Source organism: Balearica regulorum, chromosome 2 (assembly GCF_011004875.1).
Source record: "Balearica regulorum gibbericeps isolate bBalReg1 chromosome 2, bBalReg1.pri, whole genome shotgun sequence".
Classification (NCBI taxonomy): Eukaryota; Metazoa; Chordata; class Aves; order Gruiformes; family Gruidae; genus Balearica; species Balearica regulorum.
The window spans coordinates 94,734,464-94,757,558 of NC_046185.1; the positions used below are offsets into that span (position 1 = coordinate 94,734,464).

The 23,095-nt window shown below is 38.8% G+C and overlaps 1 protein-coding gene across 2 annotated transcripts in view; it reads right to left on the reverse strand.

The window, feature by feature from the left end:
• Positions 1-3,009: 3,009 nt before the first annotated feature.
• LYRM4 (LYR motif containing 4) overlaps positions 3,010-23,095 on the reverse strand; it is a 94,142-nt gene continuing 74,056 nt past the window's right edge. For both annotated transcript variants that reach the window (XR_012833933.1, XM_075744983.1), the window contains one exon: positions 3,010-3,378. Coding sequence is in view for 1 of the 2 variants with exons in the window: in XM_075744983.1 (XP_075601098.1) it covers positions 3,316-3,378 (63 nt within the window). In the remaining variant the exon portion in view is untranslated. The remainder of the gene's footprint in view (positions 3,379-23,095) is intronic.

The window sequence follows — 23,095 nt, forward strand, 5'->3', positions numbered from 1 at the left end:
CATTGCAGCTTTAGTAAAGATATTTATTGAGCTCCCTTCTAAGGAAAAGGATATACTTTTTATAATAGTGGACATTGTACGTAAGTCATGGGATCACTCCTTTGTGTTTTAACTATTCCTGTTGTTTACAGTGCTTTGACAAAATCCAACAAAGCTCCTGAACGCATGCCAAGAGAGAGATTTAATGAGTATTGCAACGTAAACGGAACTGGTGAAGCACAGAAGGTGCAGCCGTAAGGGCACAGCAACTCCGAGGCTGGACCACAGTGCCAGCTCTCCAGTTCACCGTCTCCATCAGTGACGGTGAGCATGTGCCCAGACAAGAGTAAGAGCATGGCAAGTGGATACGAACATAATACTAAAGTCATCCCAGCCTATAAATATTATTTCTGCGCTGGACTTCCTAAGCTAGATGTGGTTTCTAAGAATTTGCCTTCAGTAGTTTGTAGGATTTCAATGATAAAGCATTTGGTAAGCTATGGTTTTATACAGAACTGGGTGACAGTATAAATGACAAAATTTACTTAAAATGCACATTAGGTAAGGAAAAAAATATGTCTAGGTATCTTCCCATCACGTACAAGGGATACACACATAACTAACACTAATGGAGAGAGAACTGACGTGTGTTGGTGAGGAAAGGGACCTGTCTGAAACAGAGAGGGAACTGACATCCAAAATGCAGTGATTGTGTGGGGTTTGAGTAGTAAAGCCTAGTATCTTACACCTTTGCTAGCTTTGAACTTTTGTTAACAAGTTAGTATTACACAGGCTTTTGCTCCTTAGCAGCAGAAATTTTCTTAGGTTTCTTCTAATAAGTAATGTATAAATACTGTATGGTAAGGTGGTGGTTAATTTGGAACAAGAACTCGCTTCTCCCTGACTGAAAAAGTGAGCTGTCTTAACTTCTCAGCTACAGATTGTGGAGAGAGATGACAGAGCCTGAATTTTATTTATATTTTTCTTGATGGGTCCTCTCTGTAGAATGGATCCTGAAGGTTACTAGTGTTCCTTTGCAGGTAATAAATAGCTAAGGGAAAGAGAATCTGAGTGGTAACCTTGAGACAGAAAGGCATGAATTAGGAGAGCAACAGTGTATCTACCACCAAAACTCAACAACAGAATTTTCAGGTATTAACGGAGAAGTCATCTCCTCCATACTTTTAAGGGAATTAATAAGAAATTTCACATACCCATGATTGCAGACCTGTATTACAGCATGTGCCATCTACAGCTGTGTTCTTGGTGGAAACGGAACAATAAAGAATTTCACGGGAAAGGTACTGGTATTTTGAAATAAATGATTATGTATTTAAAGGGCTTCTATTTGAAAACAAACCTTTATTTTTTTGTTAACATTGTGAAAACTTAGATCGAAATAGTAAAAATGTTACTGATGGACTCGTCCTTCTTCATAAATTACAGTTCACTATTTATAAGGATGTTTATTTTGTTTCCTAGCATACATTCTCAGATCTTGAATCGGTATGCAGTGCTTGTTCCACTAATTAAGCTGTTTTAAACAAGGATTTTGCATGTACTGTTTAAGAGAGCAAGTTCCTTAGAGTATAAAACTGGCAGCCCTTCCAAACCTGTGTCCTCTAAAAGTGTATGATGTTATTACATTTCTTTGAGTTCGCTGGAAGCTTAAATAGTAATCAAACCTTTATTCCCCTACACTTTCACCATTAACTTAATTACCCAGTTGTGAATGGGGAGGTTTAAAATACAGAATATAATGTATTTTACCTATTAGAATAATTAAATTCCATTTTAATAAAAATGTTCATTAAAAGCAATTTACATGGCAATACTTACACACCTAATCCAAGGAGAATTATGACTGTATGTGCCTTTTATTTGAAGGTGAGAATGGAGGCTACATTTGAGTCTCAGTCACAGTATCTTATTCTGTACACTATATTGTTAATGGAATGCATTAGTATACATTTCAATCTAACTGTACAAAATTATAAAACACACTTTAAATGGTAGTAGGAATGGGAGTTTGTTCTAAATTAGACACTTTGTCCATCCTCTGCTTTAATAATGTTATCACACAGCATGAACAACACAAAGCAATAGAAATTCTAAACAAAGATGAATTTTGCAAAGCAAGAAAAATAAGGGGAGATTTTTAAAGGCCACAGTGTCATGGAACTAGTTTCGAGTTTCTCTTCTTAAAAAAACCTACAACAAGCCCCTGAAATAAAAAAGCTTTTTTTTTCTTCTGTATGCCATTAAAAAAGCTTTGTACTGCTTAAATTTCTGCAAATTTCTAATCGAAAACAAATTCAAGCACAGCGATGACTTGAACAGAACCTGATCAAAATTTTTGCTTGCTTTTTTTTAGCATATTGTCTTAAAAGTGTTGATTATTCTACAGATCTAATAATAAGCAACAGAACGCTATACTGAGTGTTCCACTTTTGCTAGGCAAAACTTGCTGCCAAATTATGACTTACAGCACTTGAGTTATTGCCACAGTGAGGTTCTTTTTCTCCTGCAAAATTCAGGACCTTGTGAAAAAGGGAAACCTTGCATAAAGTGATGTGGTGCTTTCTGCTAATAGCTGCACCTCAAGAAATTTAGAAAAGGACTTGGTGGCGAAAATATATTTTAGAGCTCCCAGGCCTCGGTGATGCAAGTCTTACATTCTGCTAGTCTGATCTGTTAATTGTTAAAAGGTGGGTAAGACTGGTTATTAACTCTTGGAAACTAAAGAAAGAACTAGTGAAATTTTTCTGTCACCTCCTGAAATGTCAAGGGATGCTCTTTAAAGAAACCACATGATGCAGTTTGGGATATCTGTAAGTATCAAGGTCTAGGAGATGAAAACTCTGTTCATCTCTGGTTTTAATATTTAAAATGTATTTAGTCATGCAATTCAGATGCTGTATATTTTTAAAGGAACAGGATCAATAAAAACTTAGTAAAACTGGGTGAGGGGTTTTAAATTTAACACCTTTCATGCTCAGTGAGAGAAAAGGTCATCAGCAGAATAATGTATCTGGTTACAGGTAGTTTAATGAAGTTTTATTGTCAAAGTAGGGCAGAAACTATTTCATCACATGGGACATACAAGCAAACAGATTTCAAGACTACCTTACATCCTTTTATAAATCACAGCAATATATTTTAGAACATGTGAACCATTAGAAAATAGTACTTTGGTTGCCAAAAACAGAGTCTCAGGCATTTCTTCTGCTGAACAGAAAAGCTCAGACATGTGCAGTGAGTTTATGCATCTGAATGTGGCACTGTAGGATGCTGAAGATGGTCCAGTGTTGCTTCAGGGTCAGAGTCTTCTTATAGCTATGTGTTTCCTGGACTCTCAATAACCAATTTCTGCGTGGAATATAGTTGGCCAATGGTAACCTGAAATCAAACCAAAATATCAGAAATCTGAAACTAGAAAGTAAACAGGTTATAATTTCAGCTTCACAAGAGAGATTAAAAACAAACCAAGAACTGAGTAGCCCATATATTAAGCTTTTTCATAATGACATTTTTCCTTCTATAAGCATTTTTTTCTAAATAATACTCTTATCACCCTAGACCTTATGACAAATAACCGATACATAAAAGATATGCATATATAAAATCTTGAAATAATGACATTGAGGAATGCTGTTCAAAGGCTCATATAAAAGTTAACATTAGAAGTTACTACAGAGGAAAAGCAAACAGGCTGTATGTTTAGAAAAATGAAAATATTAATATAGTGAGAAACAGAAAGATGGATATAGTCAGCAGATATTTCTTATTATGCTTTTTGGGTGGACAACCTAGATATAAATTGCATGGTATGGTATTGTTTTCCAGTTTCTTCGGAACCCTGACTTAATTTCCCTTACAAATGGTGAAAACAGTTGTACAGTTAGTTCAGCAGTAACATTTTACACACACTGGAACTGACCTCTTGTTCATGAGATGGTATTCACACCTCATATATTTGTGCTTTCTAGTGCAGAGAGGAAATGAAAAATGACAACAATGCAACACTGATGCTTGGATTCCTCTTGTTCTTTAGTACTTTCTAGTCTGCATTGTAACGTTTGCAAATTGTAGTCAGATGCGCAGTTGGCGGTAGGCATACACAGCTTTTTGCTTAATAGTTGAGATGTAGAACGAAGAAGTTTCATGCAAGTAGGCTAATGTAAGTGGGAGAAGACAACATTTATTTTAAATGTATGAGTTTTGGAGTCTAATTTTTTTCTATCTATTATACCCTTTCTTGACCCTACTTTCTCCCCAAGGCCTGGGTACACAGTAGCTCTGTGTCATTTTCACACAAAAAAAGTTCATATATTTAATTATGGAATTAGGACAAAAAATGCTAGATTCTTAATTACATTAAGCACAACATATTTAGTAGAATTTAATACTGCACAAACTAAGCCTGACAGCAAGTCAGGCTCTCAAAGTTGTAAAAAATTAGGTAAAGAAATTTTTCGACATTTTTCATTTACCATTTTTGAGGGGAAAAAATCCTGGCAGCTCTTAAATAAGAGTTTCTCATCTATGTCCACACTCACATACAATGTAAATAATATTGCCTTTTAAGAAATGAACTATTTCATCTTGATAAACAGCCATGTCTGAAACTTGTAACGCATTGATTTTAATCTTGAAATATTTATTACAAGGGAGGATTTATGAGCCATTCTTAAGGGAACAGAAGTTCTCCTTGCCAGCAGATACTCCCCTCCTTTGGCACTCTGAACTAAGCTAGTAACTGCATATGAACAACTCTGATTATTTTTGAAATTACTTCTGAAGTATGGTGCATACAGAATATTTAAAACAAAGGCCGTACACAACTGTGGCATGTGTTACCAACAGAAATTTTAAGCTGTCAACAAGCGTTACTTATCAAAGGGAACTCGCTGCTCTGGGTTATGCGGCAGGCTATACACTTTAGTTGCTGCCTTACCACAAACCATGCTGTAGTACTTAATTTTTGTATACTGTGTTTTTGGAGCCCAAAGAATCTTTAATCCTTTCCCACACAGTACAGCAAATTTAATGGGAGGCTCAGAGGGATTACAAAAATGCTGAAACCTGAATTGCATTTTTTTTTCTCCACCAACTGGGGAGATAGATGAGGCTGAGTACGTGACTTCTCAGTCAATCACATTCAGCCGGGGCAGATGGCTTTGTAGGAGAAAGGTACGAGCTGTGTTTGCTGTCCCTGTGCCAATAGGTGATATTATCTACTGCTGTACCTCTTGACTCGAACGCAATAAAATCATAGATGTGTGTGTTGAGCTGTTTCCTTAGTAAACCACAGGCGTGCACGCATTTCAGCGAGCGCACAGCCACCAGTGCTGTGCTGTCTGCTTTCCTGGGCTGCTGCAGCTTGCCTGCTCCAGTGCCTCCCTTCCAGAAGCTATGCCATGACATTTTAAGCTGAACTTTGAAACTTAAGGATTTTTATTTTTTTTTTAACCATTAGCTTTGAATTTCTAACATTATGATCCAGCCTTTCCCATGCACTTTAGACAAAACAAACAGACCTTCCGTTTATAGCTGCTGAAAAATTCACATCTATAAACATCCACTGCCTCAGCAGAAGGACTGCACCACTATTTACACACTGACACTCATTAACCCTCTGAATCAAACCAGAGTTCTCACAGTGTCCTCCCAACACTAAGCCTGAAGAAAGCACTTAAGCAGCAAGCATTGCTGTGGATCATTCTCCCAAATTAAAGACTTAAGTGGCTATCCACTGTGTTCTTTTTTCATCATGTGTGTTTGTAGCTCGGACGTTGCCTGTCATTTACTCTTCTGGTAGGTGGCTGGAAGCCAGTGCAGAGGTCAGTGTCAGGGTATTTTCATTAATCACAGGAAGCTTTTGTGGAAAAAGGCTCTACCATTTGCTCAGCAACTCTGCTACCAAGAATTTTATTTACTTCTGTAAGGTAACACATTGAAATTAAATTCTGCAGGAAAGAACGCACAATAAAGAACCATGTTGTCATCAGGAGAAGACAATAGATAGAAATATAAAGGCTGCTTTTCAGATCTTACTTAATTATTTGATATTTAAATTCTGCCTGCAAAATTACGTACTTTAAAAATAAGTCTGACAAGTCCAACCCTCAAAACCTGACAATTTGCCCTTGTTCAAAGATTTAGTAGAAGTCTATACGGTCAGCTTGTGAACTTGAAAAACTTAATCTTGCCTTCCATCTGAATCCAGGACAAGACTTAGGGTTTCAGAATGGGATTTATCAGCAGTTGTGAGACAACGAACGGGGAAAAAGCACTGGTCCATCCTGTGACGCAACCATTCTCTGGTTATTAGGTACTGGAGTGTTCATATGGAAACAGCCATCATGGGGAAAAGTCACTTCATGGAATCTTTCACCGCTGTTAGGAAAAAAGCAAGGAGGAGAGGTTTTCCCCAGATAACAGAATATCAGAGATATGTATGAGGAGGTGCAGTAAGAACTAAATAGTAGAATTAAGTAAGAAGAATTAAAGAAGTAGAATACAATATTGAAAACAAATCCCGATGTCCTGAAGACACTGGAAGAACATGCTATCACCCTAAAAATTCAATGAATCCAGTCAAATTGCCAGCTCTGAACTCTGTCCTCTCAAATGGCCTATGGGTGGCCAGTGCCTGACTCTCAGGGACACCTGTGGCTGGTGGACAGGTTATGCGTAGCTGCCGTGCCAAGCCACGCAACACATAGAGCTGCAGTGGGACTGTGGCGAACTGGGAGGTAGCCTGAATCCTCGGGGCTGCCGCCTTATCTGCTTGCAAAATACTACTGGAAGATCTTCTTCAGCTTTTGAAGGTATATAGCATGTCTTGTGGGTTTTATCCATATGAAGATTTTACTTTGCAGCTCAGAGTTGAGGTAGAAGCGACAGTTCCTATTTCTGCAGGGATAAAAATAAGGTGACCATTTAAAAAGAATTTTCTAATTTACCTTGGTCATTTTAGAGTGCACGGTTCTGCTCTGAAAAGTATGATGGCATCCTTTCCTTGACAGCTCTGCATATATTCAAAATGTCTGTCCACTTCAATAACCACCACATTTTTTCCTCCTTAGTTGTGTTGGCTCTGCAGTGCAAAGGTGGCCAGCCATTTCTTTTTCCTATGTACTTTCAGAATTGTAATTGCATAGTGAATAACCTGTGAGCTCTAACAAATCCTGCTGAGCCGTGAAGATACTTTTTATAACTGTCACCGAAGTACTCATCATCATCTTCCTGCCAAACCTGACAATCTCTGAACTACTAGCTGCCCTGCTTGGGTGAAGTCTCACTCACAAATTTCAATGTGAATGCCCTAAAATTAGTCAGGTAAGTAGCTAGGCGGTAGACCTGAGGAAAGGTGATGTCCAAAAGGAAGTGGCAGTGTACAGCCAGAGTGTACACCCACACAGGTGGATCTCAAGAAGGATGTCCACAGCTTCAGTAAACAAATGCAAAGTCAAAATGACAAGAAATATGGCTTGCAATAACTCTTAACAGGATGGACACATGAGAAGGAAAGACAACACTCTGGTCTCAGTCCTTGAAGGAATCTTAGCACCTTGCACAGCAGGTGACACATCCTGATTGAGTTCCCCAGCACATAGAAATGTCACCTTCCTAATCGTAATTAGGGTATGTTCTTGTGTAAATCAATGCAAAATGACTACAGACCCTCGTAACAGTACTTTTACCATCACCCTCTAAGCCAAGTCAATATTAGAGTCTTACAAAGGATTTTCCCTTCTTTGTCCCTTCTATGTCTCACCCCATTTGTAACAAAAATAACAAAATCAACAAGCAGCGTTTGTTTATTAAATAACTCTCCCCTCATTTAAATACAGTTTCTGAAGTAATCTCTAGGGAGCAATTTTCTGCCCTCAAAGGCAAATCAACCCCAGGGATTTTTCACGCCACTGTCTATTTTTCGATGGCAGACAAAAGCAGCGACAGCCTAACAGGAGATGATGCAACACTTACTCTGCATAGAATCACCTTATTGGTAAAGACAAGGCCTAAACACGTAAAAGTGCCACCATAGCATAGGAATATGAAAACATCCTGAGACAGCAATTCCTTTAGCTCTCAATTATTTAAAATTTGACTTCCCGGGAGGGTCATCACAGAAGTAAAAAATATTTCTTGTTTTTCTTAAAGAAATACAGATGATAACTAAAGTTGATGCACTATAGATGGTTTTACATATTAAACACATTTACATATATAAAAAAATATATAGGTTGTTATATATACACATGCATAAACAAATATAAAATATATTAAAACCCTCAATCTCTATATAAACAATTGCTGTCTTTCTCTCTTTTGTTGCAAATTCGTTCAGTTTTGGGCCCCTCACTGCAAGAAGGACATTGAGGTGCTGGAGCATGTCCAGAGAAGGGCAATAAAGCTGGTGAAGGGTCTGGAGCACAAGTCTTATGAGGAGCAGCAAAGGGAACTGGGGCTGTTTAGCCTGGAGAAAAAGAGGCTGGGGAGACACCTTATTGCTCTCTACAGCTACCTGAAAGGAGGTTGTAACCGGGTGGGTGTAGGTCTCTTCTCCCAAGTATAATAATAACGATAGGATGGAAATGGCCTCAAGTTGTGCCAGGGGAGGTTTAGATTGGATATTAGGAAAAATTTCTTCACCGAAAGGGTTATCAAGCACTGGAACGGGCTGCCCAGGGAAGTTGTTGAGTCACCATCCCTGGAGGTATTTAAAAGATGTGTAGATGTGGGGCTTAGGGACACGGTTTAGTAGTTGGACTTGGCAGTGCTAGGTTAATGGTTGGACTTGATGATCTTAAAAGTCTTTTCCAACCTAAACGATTCTATGAGTCTATGAAATTTGCTTGCAAAGAAGGAATGGTTACCTTATGACAGTCAGGGATCACATACAACTATATGCATTTTGATGGTTCTTTATTATGGACAAAACTGAAGAAGTCCTGTTTATTAATATATCTATACCACGCACACACACACATATACATTTTAAATCAGATACATTTGTCCTCTTGCAACCAAATAGTTGACAGGTGTATCTCACAGGCACACTGCTGAATCTTAACCAGGAAGAAAAATCTCCAATGACATATCACATATACTGCTGCTAATCTTGGCCTCTAACACTGTATGAAGTTGCCCATTCCTACTTTCTTGTGCTGATTATAAAACGCATCTTAAGTGAATGCTGACAAGAACAGAAATGCACAAGACTAATGATTACTTTTAAGAGCTGGCAACAGTGTTATAAGTTGTTTACTTACTATCTTTCCTGTTTGGATGATGCCAACCAATTTCCAATCCTATTGCAAATGTAAGTTAAATGGTTACGGTTTTTAAGAAACATTATCTTTCTCCCCACACCCAAAGTCAGATGTGCTTTACACAGCACAATTTATCATAAATATTTTCATATTAACTAAAGCCAGTTGAATGTTTTTTAAATAAATATGGACAGCAATTTTTGAAACGATCTTGTATTGCAATAATAAAGACACCAATGTGGTACATAGTAATTTACAGAACTCTAACTAAACCAAAAACTCATCAGTAACTGTTCAATGCTTTGCCAAATCTTTGTGTTGGTATTAAATGCTGTAGCAGCAGCCTTGTTTATTTTTACTTAGGATAGAATGTTGAAAAACTGCATTTAGCTCCTTAAATACATAGGTTATTCCAGTTCTTCAGAGCTGGAATCAATATGGAAAAAAGCTGTATGATTTTGGAGACATTTCCCTTATGTTCAGTGATTCCATTTGTTTGCACAGGAATGGGAAAGGAAGCGAAGGGAAGCATGGAGCTGAGAAGTTCACCTATTGTATATTTTACTTTTGCCTGTGTTTTGCAAATGCTGTTTATTTTGTTCTTTCTTGCCAAAACATCTTTTACAGCCACTGCAATGTGAAGCTTTTGAAAAGACAGGAAAAATTAATTTATAGCTACCATTTGTCTGGCTTTCACTAAGTAGGAAGGTGTGAAGTAAAGTAAACCAGCTAATAGACGAAAATTTCTTTGAAAGTTATTTCTCTTAATAATGATAAATTATGTCATGTCGTTAGAACCATATGCACTGTGTCTTGGCACACCTGCGAGATCTGTCGCTCCGCTCTGGGCAGGGCTAGGCCAGCTCTGGAGCAGCTCCCCTCGGCGACTGTCCTTCAGTAGAAGCACACTGCTTCACTTCTCTCATTTCCTGCAAGCCTCTCGGCCTACCGAAAAAAGGAGCGTGACAAGGAAAATGCCATCTTCAAAGTATGCAGGGCCCAAGAGCAGATGGCTTGGGCAGCTGCCTGCTGCAAAGGGGAAGAGGCATCCCTCTGCTGCTGCAAAGGTAGCCTTACAAAGATGTCAGACAGTGGGTCACAGGAAAGCAAGCAGCGACTCATTTTGGGCTTAAACAGCCAGGCGAAGGTTTGATACGACACACATCCAAGGAAGAAGCAGATCTGCAGAGGTAACTCTCTGACCCGATGTGATCTTTGCATGCTTTCAGCATCCTGGCCATCTCCAGGCTCCCACCTCCCCTCTCTTCCTACTTGTTACTTGCTAACATATTTCAGCATCTTGCCTTTTCTCTCTCAATTACGTATAAAACCTCTACCTCCACAGAGCAGCTCAAACTCTTTGGAAAACCAAACACAGAAGCAGCGGGTCTTCTAAAGACTCAGTCCCGTGTGGGTAAAGGGGAGAAGCTGATCTCTTCTCAACAGAGCTTGCAGAAGAGAAACATCAGTTAAGATGCCAATGTGTAGCAAGGAAAAGAATACAAAACATTAGTACTTGAAAATACAGAGACAAAGACCTGGATAACATTGTGCTGAGTGTGGTATAACAGGTACTCTAGTAATGCTGAGACATTTGGTATGTAAATGCCCAAACCATTCACAGAGGACCCTATGTTTGTAGCAACTGCATAAGCAGAATTCACCAAAGCCAGTGGGACTGCCTGCCTTACTTTTGTCAGTAGTATAATACAACAGCCACTGTCACAAAACACACATTCTGCACTATGTCCAGGAAAATACTGTAAAGTTTGCGTATCACAGAGAAACTAACTCCACAATGCATACAAAGACTAAATTGTCATTTATAATGAAAATATTTCACTCCTCAGTGTCCTCTTGGTTCACTAATTGTGAGAGACTTTTGGAATCAAACACCGAAGAAAATTTAGTCCTTATAGACAGGTATAAACAAATTATAAATATGCTTACTGAGAAGTGTGATAAAGTAATTTCGTAGCACTAATAGGCTTTCATACTGTGCACTACTGCAGAACTAAAATGTGCTGCCACTTTATGCTCAACAACAATTTAAAGACCTTCTTTTACAGTGTTTGCATATGAAGTCAGATGCTAGAAATGCAATGTACTGAAAGAATCAGCTTTAGCTTTACTTCTCATGTAAACCGGGGAAACATGGCTGCTGGGAAGAGCTGCTAAACAGTTACACAAGGATTCTGGAATGTTTATAGGTTAATGTCATTCAGAAAATTACTTAACCATCTGTGCCCACCCCACACCCCCATTTTAGTACAGCACACCACCTTCTACAGCTACCCTCCCTCCTAGTTTCAGAAAATTTCTGCAAAATTTCTGAATTTGTCCCAAACCACTGGAACTTACAGAAAGCTCCAGAGACAGTGAATGGCACATGGATTTTCTGTGGTTTTAACTACGATTTGCCTGTCTAAATGATGTCTAAAGCCTTGAAAAGCTTGCATGCTTTATCTTCACCACATTTTTAAGTGAACGATACATAAAGTAAGTGCAAGGCATCAAAATATGTGCATTGGGAAAGGCTGAACTTCAGCAGCTAAGACGTCTTGAGACAGCAGGTACCAAGGCATTAAGGACACTGAAAAGCAAGACTGGCTGGCTGTAGTTCCGGGAAAATGCATCTGAGGGTCTATGTACAAGGAACATGCCAGAGACGGTGTTGGAGCTCACCCAAATCAAAAGCAGTTCAAGAGTGTGCAAGCCCAGCGTGGTGAGAACAGCCAAAGTCTATGATTCTTCTAAGAAAATGCTGTCAGTGCAGTGGCACAAGGCAATGCAGATTTCTCTAGAAAATGTGTTTGGCTTGGCAGCATGGAAAACCTTGGTCACCTGCTGCCTTTGAAGCCAGTAGCTATTCTGATCCTAGCTGGGCCTGTGCTTGCTTCCATTCAAAGGTCATACCTGTAGTATTTTACACGGCACAATAGTCGCCCACGCACATTCGCTATTGGTTTTTCTAAACAAGCAGTTTTCACAGTATCTGCAGTACCAGAGGATGTGACTGCACGTACACCTGCAGTACTAACACCATGAGACAAACGGTAAACAAGTACACAACACGTACTATGCTTGAGGACTCTCCAGTGGGAGCTGAGGGGACGCTGCTCCTTGCAGGATCCTGCCCAATATTTTACAGAAAGTATACAGTGGTGGCAGAAGAGCAGAGAGGTATAATTACTCTCAGAGCTCAGATCTTAGGTTACCTGTTTGAACAAAAGAATTAACTGTAACTGGTAGGAAAACTGCAGCAATTAAGACTGGTTGGCACAATGTCCTACTACAGAAAGATACACCAAATAAGGCAAATATTTCTCCTTTCAAGCAGAACATACTTGTGTACATCTGGCAAGGCAATACAGTAATTAACTAACAAGGCCTTTCAGTGTTTGGGGAAAAAAAATTAGGCAATCCTGTAACATATACACTTTTCCAAGACATAAGACACAGAGAAACTCCTTTTTTTCCCTGTCCTTCAAGAAGACTAAAACCCAGGATTAAATTTAATTTTATATAAGGAACAACTTACTTTAAGGTTCCAATATGTCTCTTTCTCTGCACTGATGTTATGTTACAGACTCCTCAGACATGATTACAGGCTGAGCTTTTCTCTGTGACGTTCAAATTACAAAACTAAATTTGAAAGAGCAGAAACAACTAACTGAATTTATCTTTAGAAAATGTATCTGTATTTCCAAAGATAAATTTTTTATTGGATGTTTTTGATTCAATCTGTATCTTCACCCAGAGGAACACCTCGTCTATGTAACTACTTACATGCCAAGTCCCTATTGCAGTGTTTAGCTGATCTGTAAGTGTATAAGGAAAGGGATAAAAGTTTTTATTTTTCTGCATTAACAAGACTTCCTTCTTTGGCAAAATTCTAACACATTACTAAACTAAAGTCATCTGTTCCTGACAGAATCACAAAGATAATTTCCTTGTTTATCTGACTTTCTCTGATGGAGGATATCCAAAGATTTCTTTTTTTTTTTCTTTTGCTCAGCCATCGTTCTTGGTTTAGTATCTCCAAATCCCACACCTGAAAGTGACTCAAGCTTCAAAGAACTTTTTTCTCACCCCCTTGGAAGAGTTCTAGTGAAAACTGTACAAAACACACAACATCCTTGTTCTCACAGCCTCAAGGGAACAGAGGTAGTCCCTTGCGCTCTGGGGAATCAAAGGCTTCAGCATTTGGAATTTCAGCTGGAAAATGCGTTGCCTGGACTATCTACACTCTTCAGAAACCTGTGTAGGGAGCAGATGAGAAGAAAGGACATTGATGTTTTAGGACTGAGGATGGATTTGTTGAATTTCTGTCAAGGTTTGTGACTATGAGTTTTCACTTGCCATCCATTGTATCACGGACACCCCGAGATCAATTCTCTGGTTCAGCTCAGTTTCCAAACCAACACCCCAGTCAAAAAACCATGTCTGATCTACTTTATTAAGCAGTCTCCACAGAGCCGTAACTGCAAACACAATGAACCACACTCTGTCCCTCTTGAAGATACTCCAGGTGAAGGCGTGTGGACTTCTGTCTTCCCACAGCCTCTCCCCCGGGGCAGGAATCGCTACCCCTGCCTCTGAGCACTGAGGTAAATGCCACTTGTGCTTGAACCTGCCCAAGTTTAGGTTGAACCTGCCATCAAACTGCTCACCAGCCGGCGAGCTCACGCTCAGCCCGTTCCATGCACAAATGAGTTAATTTCCCAGCGCTCCTCAGCCCAGCCCTTTTTACAAACACTAAGAAGAATTAGCAAAGGGAGAAAATAATTATTTGCAAACCCTCCAGCTTTTAAGCAGGAGATATCTATGTTTGTGTGGATATAGTGTATAGCTTACATTAACTTCTTTAATTGGAATAAACTATAGCAGCACTTTTTTCTTTTTTTGGCAAAGATAAATTACTGGGTTTAGCACAGCTGGTAAGAGCTAATTCTGTACAAAGAGTTCTTTTCAGTAGCGTGGGTGGCAAAACACTTTCAGCAACTAGCTTAATTAGTTCTTCTTTCTTTGCAATAGCACAGGACAGTTCGCAGAAGGAAAAAAAAAAGAGAGATTTTAACAGAAGACGTGGTATAAAATAATCCTGTTTGCTCTTCTGGTTTTGCCAATTCTCCCTTATTTAATGTCATGCTAAATGGAGGCTTGCCCTGGTATTTCCCAGCACAGATAACAATTAGGAGTGAGAGGCTAGCACTTACTCCAAATATAGGCAGGAAGCAACTTCTGTTCCTCTGCACAGGATAGAGTAGAGCATTCCTCAAACAAAACACCCCGGCCAAAACCAAACAGCACAGCGATGGGAGTGCCGCAGAGGGCTTTCCCCTCAGCGGAGCTACCATACGGCTTGTGGGTGGCTTGTTTAGCAAGGACTGGGAAGCCCAAGCTGCTGCTGAGACCCACTCCCCAGTGCAACCTCTCTGACACGGATCATTTATACGACAAAAAACAACACGGGTGCCAAGTACAATCATTTCAGCTTCACTGCTCCCAGCGTACAGCACGCCAACTGCAGTGTAATAACCCACTGCCACAAATAAGCACTAACTTTAACACACAGACACCTTCCTTTCCATACGAGCTGGCCAAAAGCACTGAGGCTCTTCCACAAGCACGCACACAGACGTGCAAACGCTCCGCAGCTGTCAGCAAGACACAGCTCCTACCAGATAAAAACTGGGCTTGCAAGATCCACTTGACCTTCTGAATGTCAGTGAGATAGAGGGTGAAAGGCCAGGAAGGGCACAGATGTTTGTATTTACCTTCATTATAGGCCATTTAGGAAACAGCTGGAAATTTTTTCTAGCTGTTTTGTTTTGAATAATGACTCTGGAGCTGTACTTGAGTGAGTTACAAATCTATTTAAAAAACAATCCAAAGTGTTACAAGCCATTACCAATGTTTCTCTTTCTCCTAACTAGACTGAAGAAAGGCAGGATTATGAAAAAATTTTGTTAGGAAAAACTGAATGTGCGGGGGAAAAACAAATTAAAACTGAAGGAGTATTTTATGAAAACAAACAGAATAACCAATTAATGAGGAAACTCTCCAGATATCTTCAAGAAAAAGCAGGCAGTGAAACCATAAACAACAGTGTTTACCTGTATCTACAGTTCCTGGGTTTTTTTTTGGAAATTATTTTTGTATTTGCCCATTCATTTATTTTGGCAGCAAGCGGAAAAGAGAGGGTTACTCCTATAGATAGTATTAGGCAGACCGATTAACAACAAGAACTGATTAACAGTCAAAACTTCCTATAACTGCCCACTGCTCATTTACAGTATGAGCACTCTGATACTGAGAATAATATTTTCTAATACATGCCTCTCACATTTCTAATACATGCCATAACAGTTGTTAGAAAGCCTATGGAATTTTGGTCCTTGGAACATTGTTGATGAATCTTGAAAAGACTGTTTAAACACACATCGGGGGGTGGGAAAAAAGGAGCCATTTAAGTAAAATATATTGAATTTAGGAATTTGTCAGTGCAGAATCCTGTCAGAAATAATTTCTAATACAACATTTTCCAGTTTTTGTGGCTTGATAGTTTACATATTTCTTCATTTTCTTTCCATCTATCTGTGTAAAAACATTGAAACAAAAAGGGAAACTGACTATAGACAGAAAACAGTGAAACTACTTGCACAAAAGCTGCTATGAGGGACATAAATGGAAAGCAGAGATTCCTCTATTATTTCAGCACTAATCATCTCAGAGTTACTTTTAACAAAAGGAGAACAAGATTAACTGGAAAGAGATTAGAAGTGATTCTTTAACACATGTAATGTATTATGTCCTTTAACATATATATGCATCCAAAAAAAAAATCTTGCTCCTTCTATGCCAGCTTGTTTATTTTGCTATTTAAAAATACTGTATAAACCTTACATACAAGCCTGTGCACAAAAGAAAACCCCCTTTGGGAAAAAACACAGAAAAGTGAGCCAGCAGATGGCATTGTGGCACTTCAAAAGACATTCCAGAAAATTCTACTTAAAAAACATGCAAGCCTAAGTACTGTATTTAACCATTTACTGCTTAACCAATGCAGTATTTTGCTCCTGCTCAATGCTACACATGCACAACTGAATAAACAAAACCACTCGATGTAGCTGCACTGTCATACTAGCCTGAAACAAATCTTCTCTGCTCTGGTTCCCAAATCCAATTAGCTCTGTATGCTAGATTTACAATCCCAGACTTGAAAAGATGATCCTTATTTGATGACTAATGTCCCATGAGCCATGGCCATCAAGGGGATACCAGAAAGGATGCAATTAGTTGAAAAATATTTCCTAAAAAGTAATCATATACAAGATCTTACAACCAATGCAGATGACACTATTTCCTGCCATACAGAAACTACTGCAGAATAGATATAATCCCTTAAAAATAAATTTCTGAAGTATTTTATCAATATTCTTTCAATTAAACTGCTGATATACCCAAACAGGTAAGATGAGAAGACTGTAGCAACCCACCAGTTTCTTGCGCAACAGAGCAGTTCCCTGTACTGCTAAAACCACAAAAACTTGAAACCTTTTTGCAGAACTCATTGTACAGAAAAACTCAGGAATTTACTTCAAGATTTATATTCCATACACAGGCAAACTTATTTAAACTGAAGTTAGAGTTGCAATTATCAGTAGCTTATCTGCACGCTGCTTTATAGATAAACCTGCTTTACCTTGAGCAGCTCTGAGCAGGGGTTTGGACCAGAGACCCCCAGAGGCCCCTTCCAGTCTCAGGCATTCTATGAGGCTTACATGTCAATGCTCCTCATGACATTAGTCTTTAAGAAAAGGTCTACTTTCACTGTGGTATTCTTTTGTCAGGAATTTCTAAAAAATCCTCGTATCATAACAAAAAACTTTCAAGATAGTGTAATTGAATCTCCCCACCTTAAGGGCTATTAACTAAATTCAGTAGTGCACTCTAAGTGTTCAGTTGTGTATAGTCATATTTTTTCTGTGTCACTTCTACTAGAGCAAATTAAAGCAGTCTAGTTTTCCTGACGGAGAATTTCAACTCCATGTCTCCATTGCCTGATAGGAGACTAATACTTGGACTAAGAAACAATCAAGCAACCAATACTTAGTCTACAAATTAAAATGATAGTTCAAATATTTTTGCAAATTTTATATGTGCAAAAATATCATGCTCACTTGAGCAAAGCTCGTTTTTATGTGTGGAAATTCCCTTCTTTTAATTATAAGTAGCTTTTAAAGACACAATACATGAAAAATATTTCTTCCATCCACTTATGAAGTTACAACATTACTGTGAATGTTTAAATATTAAAAATGAATATCTCTTTTCTGGAATGGAGATGGTCAGGTTGGACTGGAGCACCCAGGAGAATAGGGGAAACAGTTCCTTCCTCATATCGTGACTTCTAAGTGATCCCATCTGTAGAGGTAGATGACAAATGTCACAAACTCCAAAGCATTTTAAAGAGAAAAGAACAGCATAAGAGAGGACATAAGCACTGTGGTACCAGATCAACTCAGGGATCCATCTTTTCCAGTATGTTGTCCCCACCACTGGCCAGCAGCAGTTCCTCAGGGAAAGGGAGCATGACACACATGCATATATGTCCTTCTGTGGTCACTGGAAGCAGAGGAGGCATTCCAACAACTTTTTGGCAACTTCAGGGCCATGTAGCTACAACCATACCACCATTTTAACATATTTGATTAATTTGTCTGACCCCATTTGAACTCATCTACCTGCTGGCCTCCCAGGCATGCTGTGACAATGAGTTCTATCACATAAATGTGCACTTTGTACTTCTTTTGATCTCTCAAGCTTGATGGCTGATCACTTTGCTTAGACTTTGTTAAACAGTAAAACCAGTAAAAAAAGTCACTCTCCCCAGCAGGAAGATGATATTGGGTCATCCAATGGTTTTGTCTTCCGGGAAATTCACATACTGCTTAAAATTGTTACAGGCCTGTTTGGCCTGCATTGAACTGTGACTTTCAGGGGACACCACTCATGTCAGTGAGAAGAGAAATTTGGTTATTTTCCTGTGCTCATCGTTTACCCTCTGCTATCATGAGAGTGCTTGATGAGGAAGGCAGCTTGCCCCGTACAAGACAGATACTTTTTGTGGCAAGATTTGGTGTTTTGCCCTTGCAACTGATCCACAGCATCTGATTTCCTCCCAAACACATCCAAGTGCTTGAGCAAAATGTGCTCTGGCATACTTGTAAACGCCGATTCTCCGTGTGCAGCCAGCGCTTCAACAGAATCAAAGTCAGAGCATATGCAAAAGTGTTTGTACTCTGATCACACCAGGTGGTATTTTCTCAACCCATTCAGTGGCTCCTGGTGTAGTGGCCAGCCACTACTGAACAAATCATGCTGTATCTAGCATTTGTTTGTTTTAGAGAATGGTAATTATAACTAACCTCAAAGACAAGAGATTTTTGGAAGATGACTATTGTTTCAAAATCCACATTGTAAACAATTGGTATAAATTACTTTTGAATTTTTTTTAAATGGGCTTGGTGCTGATTCAACAGAGCTGAGGCCATTGTTTAACCCAGCACCAAAGGGGATTTTCCCCACATACTAAAAAAATGGTGGCAACTATGGTTGTGCCACAGGCTTTCATTGCTCTTCCAGATCACAACTGTAGTCAGAAAAAAAATACCTGCCCTTACCTGTACAGACATAGGGAAGATATGTGGTAGACTTCACAGTAACATAGTCTCTGAAGCTTTTCCTTGTTGTTCCACTGCTTATAGGACTGGTAACTATTTGTGAAAGAGCAACTTCCTAAACCACACCCACCTATAACCATAGAGCATCTGGACCAGGCAGGGAGCTCAGTCTTATGGGTCCCTCAGGCTGGAGGCTCCCCACTGACAACATCTGTCCAGAAGGAGAAGCAGATGGCCAACTTCTGCCCACCTGACCTGATGTTCTTTACACCAGTCACTTGGGCAGATTTAAAACAGGCTGATAAAATCCCCAGGGTAAATTATAGTTAATTATGTGACAATATTTGTCGGTCCTAAACATTGGACTTAATCACTGGTGCTCTCTATGCACTTTCACTAAAAAACCAGACTGACAGAAAATGTATTATCCTCAACGTACTACATTTGCTGTACAATTCCAGGATTAATTGACAACTTCTTGCCATTTCTGAAAGCAGTGTGGCAGATTTTTCCAGGCACTCCAACCCTGCCTACAGCAAATCTACGTGAGGTACAATAATATCTACTGCTCACAAGTAAAAGACAAAGCTCTCAACTCAGCAAGAATTATGTTTCTTAAAAAAATATTAAAAAAGTCTTATAAACTGGTGCACAGGATCTTCTGTACAAATCAGCATTTATAGACTAATATTTCTCACTTTGTTGCAAGCTCACAATCCAATCAATAATTACATTAAAATACACCAGCAAGAAAAAATGCAAAGTACGGTTAGCCAATTAGGCATTTCTTTAAACTGCATGCATGCAAATTAAATTTAACTAATAAGTTAAAATTTTCTAATCTTGATTTTTGAGCATGTATATTCTTCCCCCCATAAACTCATTCTTTAACTGCATAATTAGTTATAGGAAAATTCTTTCAAGTGACATTTAAGCCATTTTCCTGAGCCTAGTAGGCTTTTATGGTTATATTGTCTGCATTTGTGCTGGTAGTAACTTCTGAAGCTGCCAACTAACTTTTACAGTGGAGTAAAGATACTAAGTTCTCACAAGTTCCTACAGATACCTGGCAACCGCTTACAGGAAAAAAAACAAATTAATGGCTTCTCTGAAGGAAAGGCTACAGCTTAAGAGCAAGTCTCTCTAGTTAGCCACCAGAGAATCAGTCCAGGAGAGAGAAGTTGTAAATGTTTTAACTACAGGGTAAGCTTATACAACGCCTTTTAAGTGATGAGAGAACCATGATAATCAAGCCATGAGACCCAACAACACAGAAGAGCAGATTTCCTAAATTCACATGTCCGCAAACTGTCTTTAAAGTTCAGAGAGGACAGACCAGCAAGCTACCACAAAAGAAGGGAAGGTGTATTCAGAGTCACCGCCGACTCCCAGGTGTTCCTGCCCGTGCGGTGGCTAGGGACCTCATCGACTAACTTTCATTACTCTTCCCACTTCCAGTGCCAGCAGCTAAAACTACTTTCCACTAAATGCAGGGCAAAAGCCACGCAATGCAATGGTAGCAAACTGAGGTCACTCCTTTCCTGCAAAGTCACACTGTAGCTTGTCCCACCAGGTGGCAAACATCTGCCCATCTCTCTGGAGTTTAGATACAAACCCTCTAACATGTATAAATTGGAAGCACCCACCGCAAAGAGCTTGTATCTTACTGTGCTACTTTGTCCCAGCCGATGTTAAGGGACATAAATTCAATTTTTTTCAGTCACAGAGGGAGATGTTCATTTGTTAAAGGATATTGTAAGAGACCGACTAAAACTTGCCCTAATTAGCACAGCCTGCCTAAGTCAATATGCAAGTGTTACAAAACTTCCCATGCAAACTGAGGAAGTTAATCTTAGAAACAGGAATGATAAATACTGTGCTTTCAGAAAAATTGCTTTTCCTTTGAAGTTCTGATTAGGCAATGATAGTGTATTAACCATTTTAGGGAGAAACTTTCTCAAGAAATACAGTGATAACATATTTATCATTTTCTGTAGCTCCGATGATACTTGACATAATTTCTCCTTAGGGCCCCCCTTCCCACCACCCAGCTAAACTCTGATGCCTTAGTTCTACAGCGATGCCAAGTTTTCTTTCATTATGAAGGCTATGCAGAACTGCAGAACAACTCCTTACATCGTGGTCTAGTTAAAAAAGTACAGAGCAAAATAGTCTGAGGAGATGCAATGTTTGGCTTGGTTCATGTTAGATTAATGAGTTTTCTAGTTCATGTTTTTATACCTGAAAAGTGCATGAATGTATTTTCAGTCTTTGTCTTACTCTACTTTCCTTAAAAAAAAAAAAAAGGTGCAGCCCCTGCACACGATAAAGCCCTCAAGTAACTTTGCCAAAGAGGTTTCACCCTTATGTAAAGGATCTTGAGCAGATCGTTCATGCAAGAATCTGTCCCAGGAGGAAAGCCAAGTCAGGTCACTCTGGATCTGACAGCGGACCGTAGGTTCTTGAGTACCGGTTTCTAAGGCAAAAGTCAGTCAAATGCATAGGAAAAATATGATGATGTTTAATAGCATCCAGTGTCCCACCTGCAGTCACTAGTTCCATGGTAAGTTCCATGGGGGCTGGGGGAAGGGAAGTTATTTCCTAATGTGATAGCAAATCATCACTTACAGGTCTGTTCAGGAATACCAGTTGAGAAGGCCAGAATCAAGCAATAGCAGGCCACAGCTAATGTAAAGAAATAAAACCACCCCCAAACCAAACATTAGTCAATATTGGACAAGAAGAAACAGTCTTTTGGAAGGTAAAAAGATACTGGCAAAAATTGGCAATAAATTAGAAATTACCCATAATTTTCATAAGAGGCAGGAGCTTTCCGTCTATTTCAAAACACAGTAAGACCCCTTGAAGTCAGACACCATTTACTGCTAAGTTAAATGATGGGAAAGAAAATGCTACATATCAGTGCCCAGAATTTTAACACACTGCATTTGCTTTTATATCCATAAAGGACCATTTCTACACTGTTAAACGCTGAGAACATAAATTTTTACTGAACATGTTTTGCTTCTGCTGTAAAAATGTACGAAAGAAAAAAGTCCCTGGCATAGAAATTTGATCTCTTTGTGCCAATAATACTAGTCAATATTAGCATGTACGTTTTTAATGATTCACTATATTGTTTGATTATCCACTCCCAAAAAACCACCTTAATTAGCAGAAATATTGATTTTACAATGTTCAGTCCTACAAGCTTAAGAAATATGGGCCAATAAACCTAGTCCTGAATAATAAAAAAATTAAACTGATAAAGTAATAAAATTGTAACAAAGGGACAATGGCCTCCTGCATCTAAATTGAGTTGCAGTAGATAACGTTTTAAATAATTTTACTTTGAATCCTGCTGAGGCAACCATTTACAGAGTGCTGCCTTCCCAAGCAAGTGTTCCTTGAGAGGATGCGATTGTACTGTTGCCACAACTTACTGTCTGGATCAAAATATTCTCCCTTAAGTGTAACAGAGTCATAGCACAAAGTAAACAGTGCCTAAGGTCTACCTGACAAGCTTCTCCTATCAAGGAGAAAAGCAACCTGGTCCAAATTCAGCTTTTAAAAAGAATGACAAAAAGTTAGTGCTTTTTCATGCAGTATACCCAAAAAAAAAAAAAAAAAAAAAAAAAAAAAAAAAAAAAATCCTGTCAACAATCTTTTTCCAGGTTTCTATCTAATAAAAATAAACTTTCTCCTTCTCTTTTACATGAATAGGAAATTCTGAGCATCTTTTCAGTCTCAGAAATCATAGCATAGCTACAGTCGATGGTGATATGTTTAAAAGAGCAAAAAGAACTCCACACTTCGTAACACTAACAGAGAGACTTTAAAGTCTGATGGGACAAGCATAATACGTCAATGTTAACTTCTGGTTTAAAGCATCCACAGTATTGCCAGTGATTCCTGAGATAAAGCTGTAACTATTTAAACTATAGAACCTTCACTTCTTTTAAATTCTCCATTTGCACAAGTGTATTAGAAATAAAATGTTAGCCGTCTTCTATAATAAAAGATTAAGCACTCTCATTAAGTGCCCAGCATGATCATTTAGTGGAAGACTCTTGTCACTTCATATGTTTTAGTAAAAAAATAGACACTACTCCCCCACGCCCATTTCTTTAAAGGACCAACCTA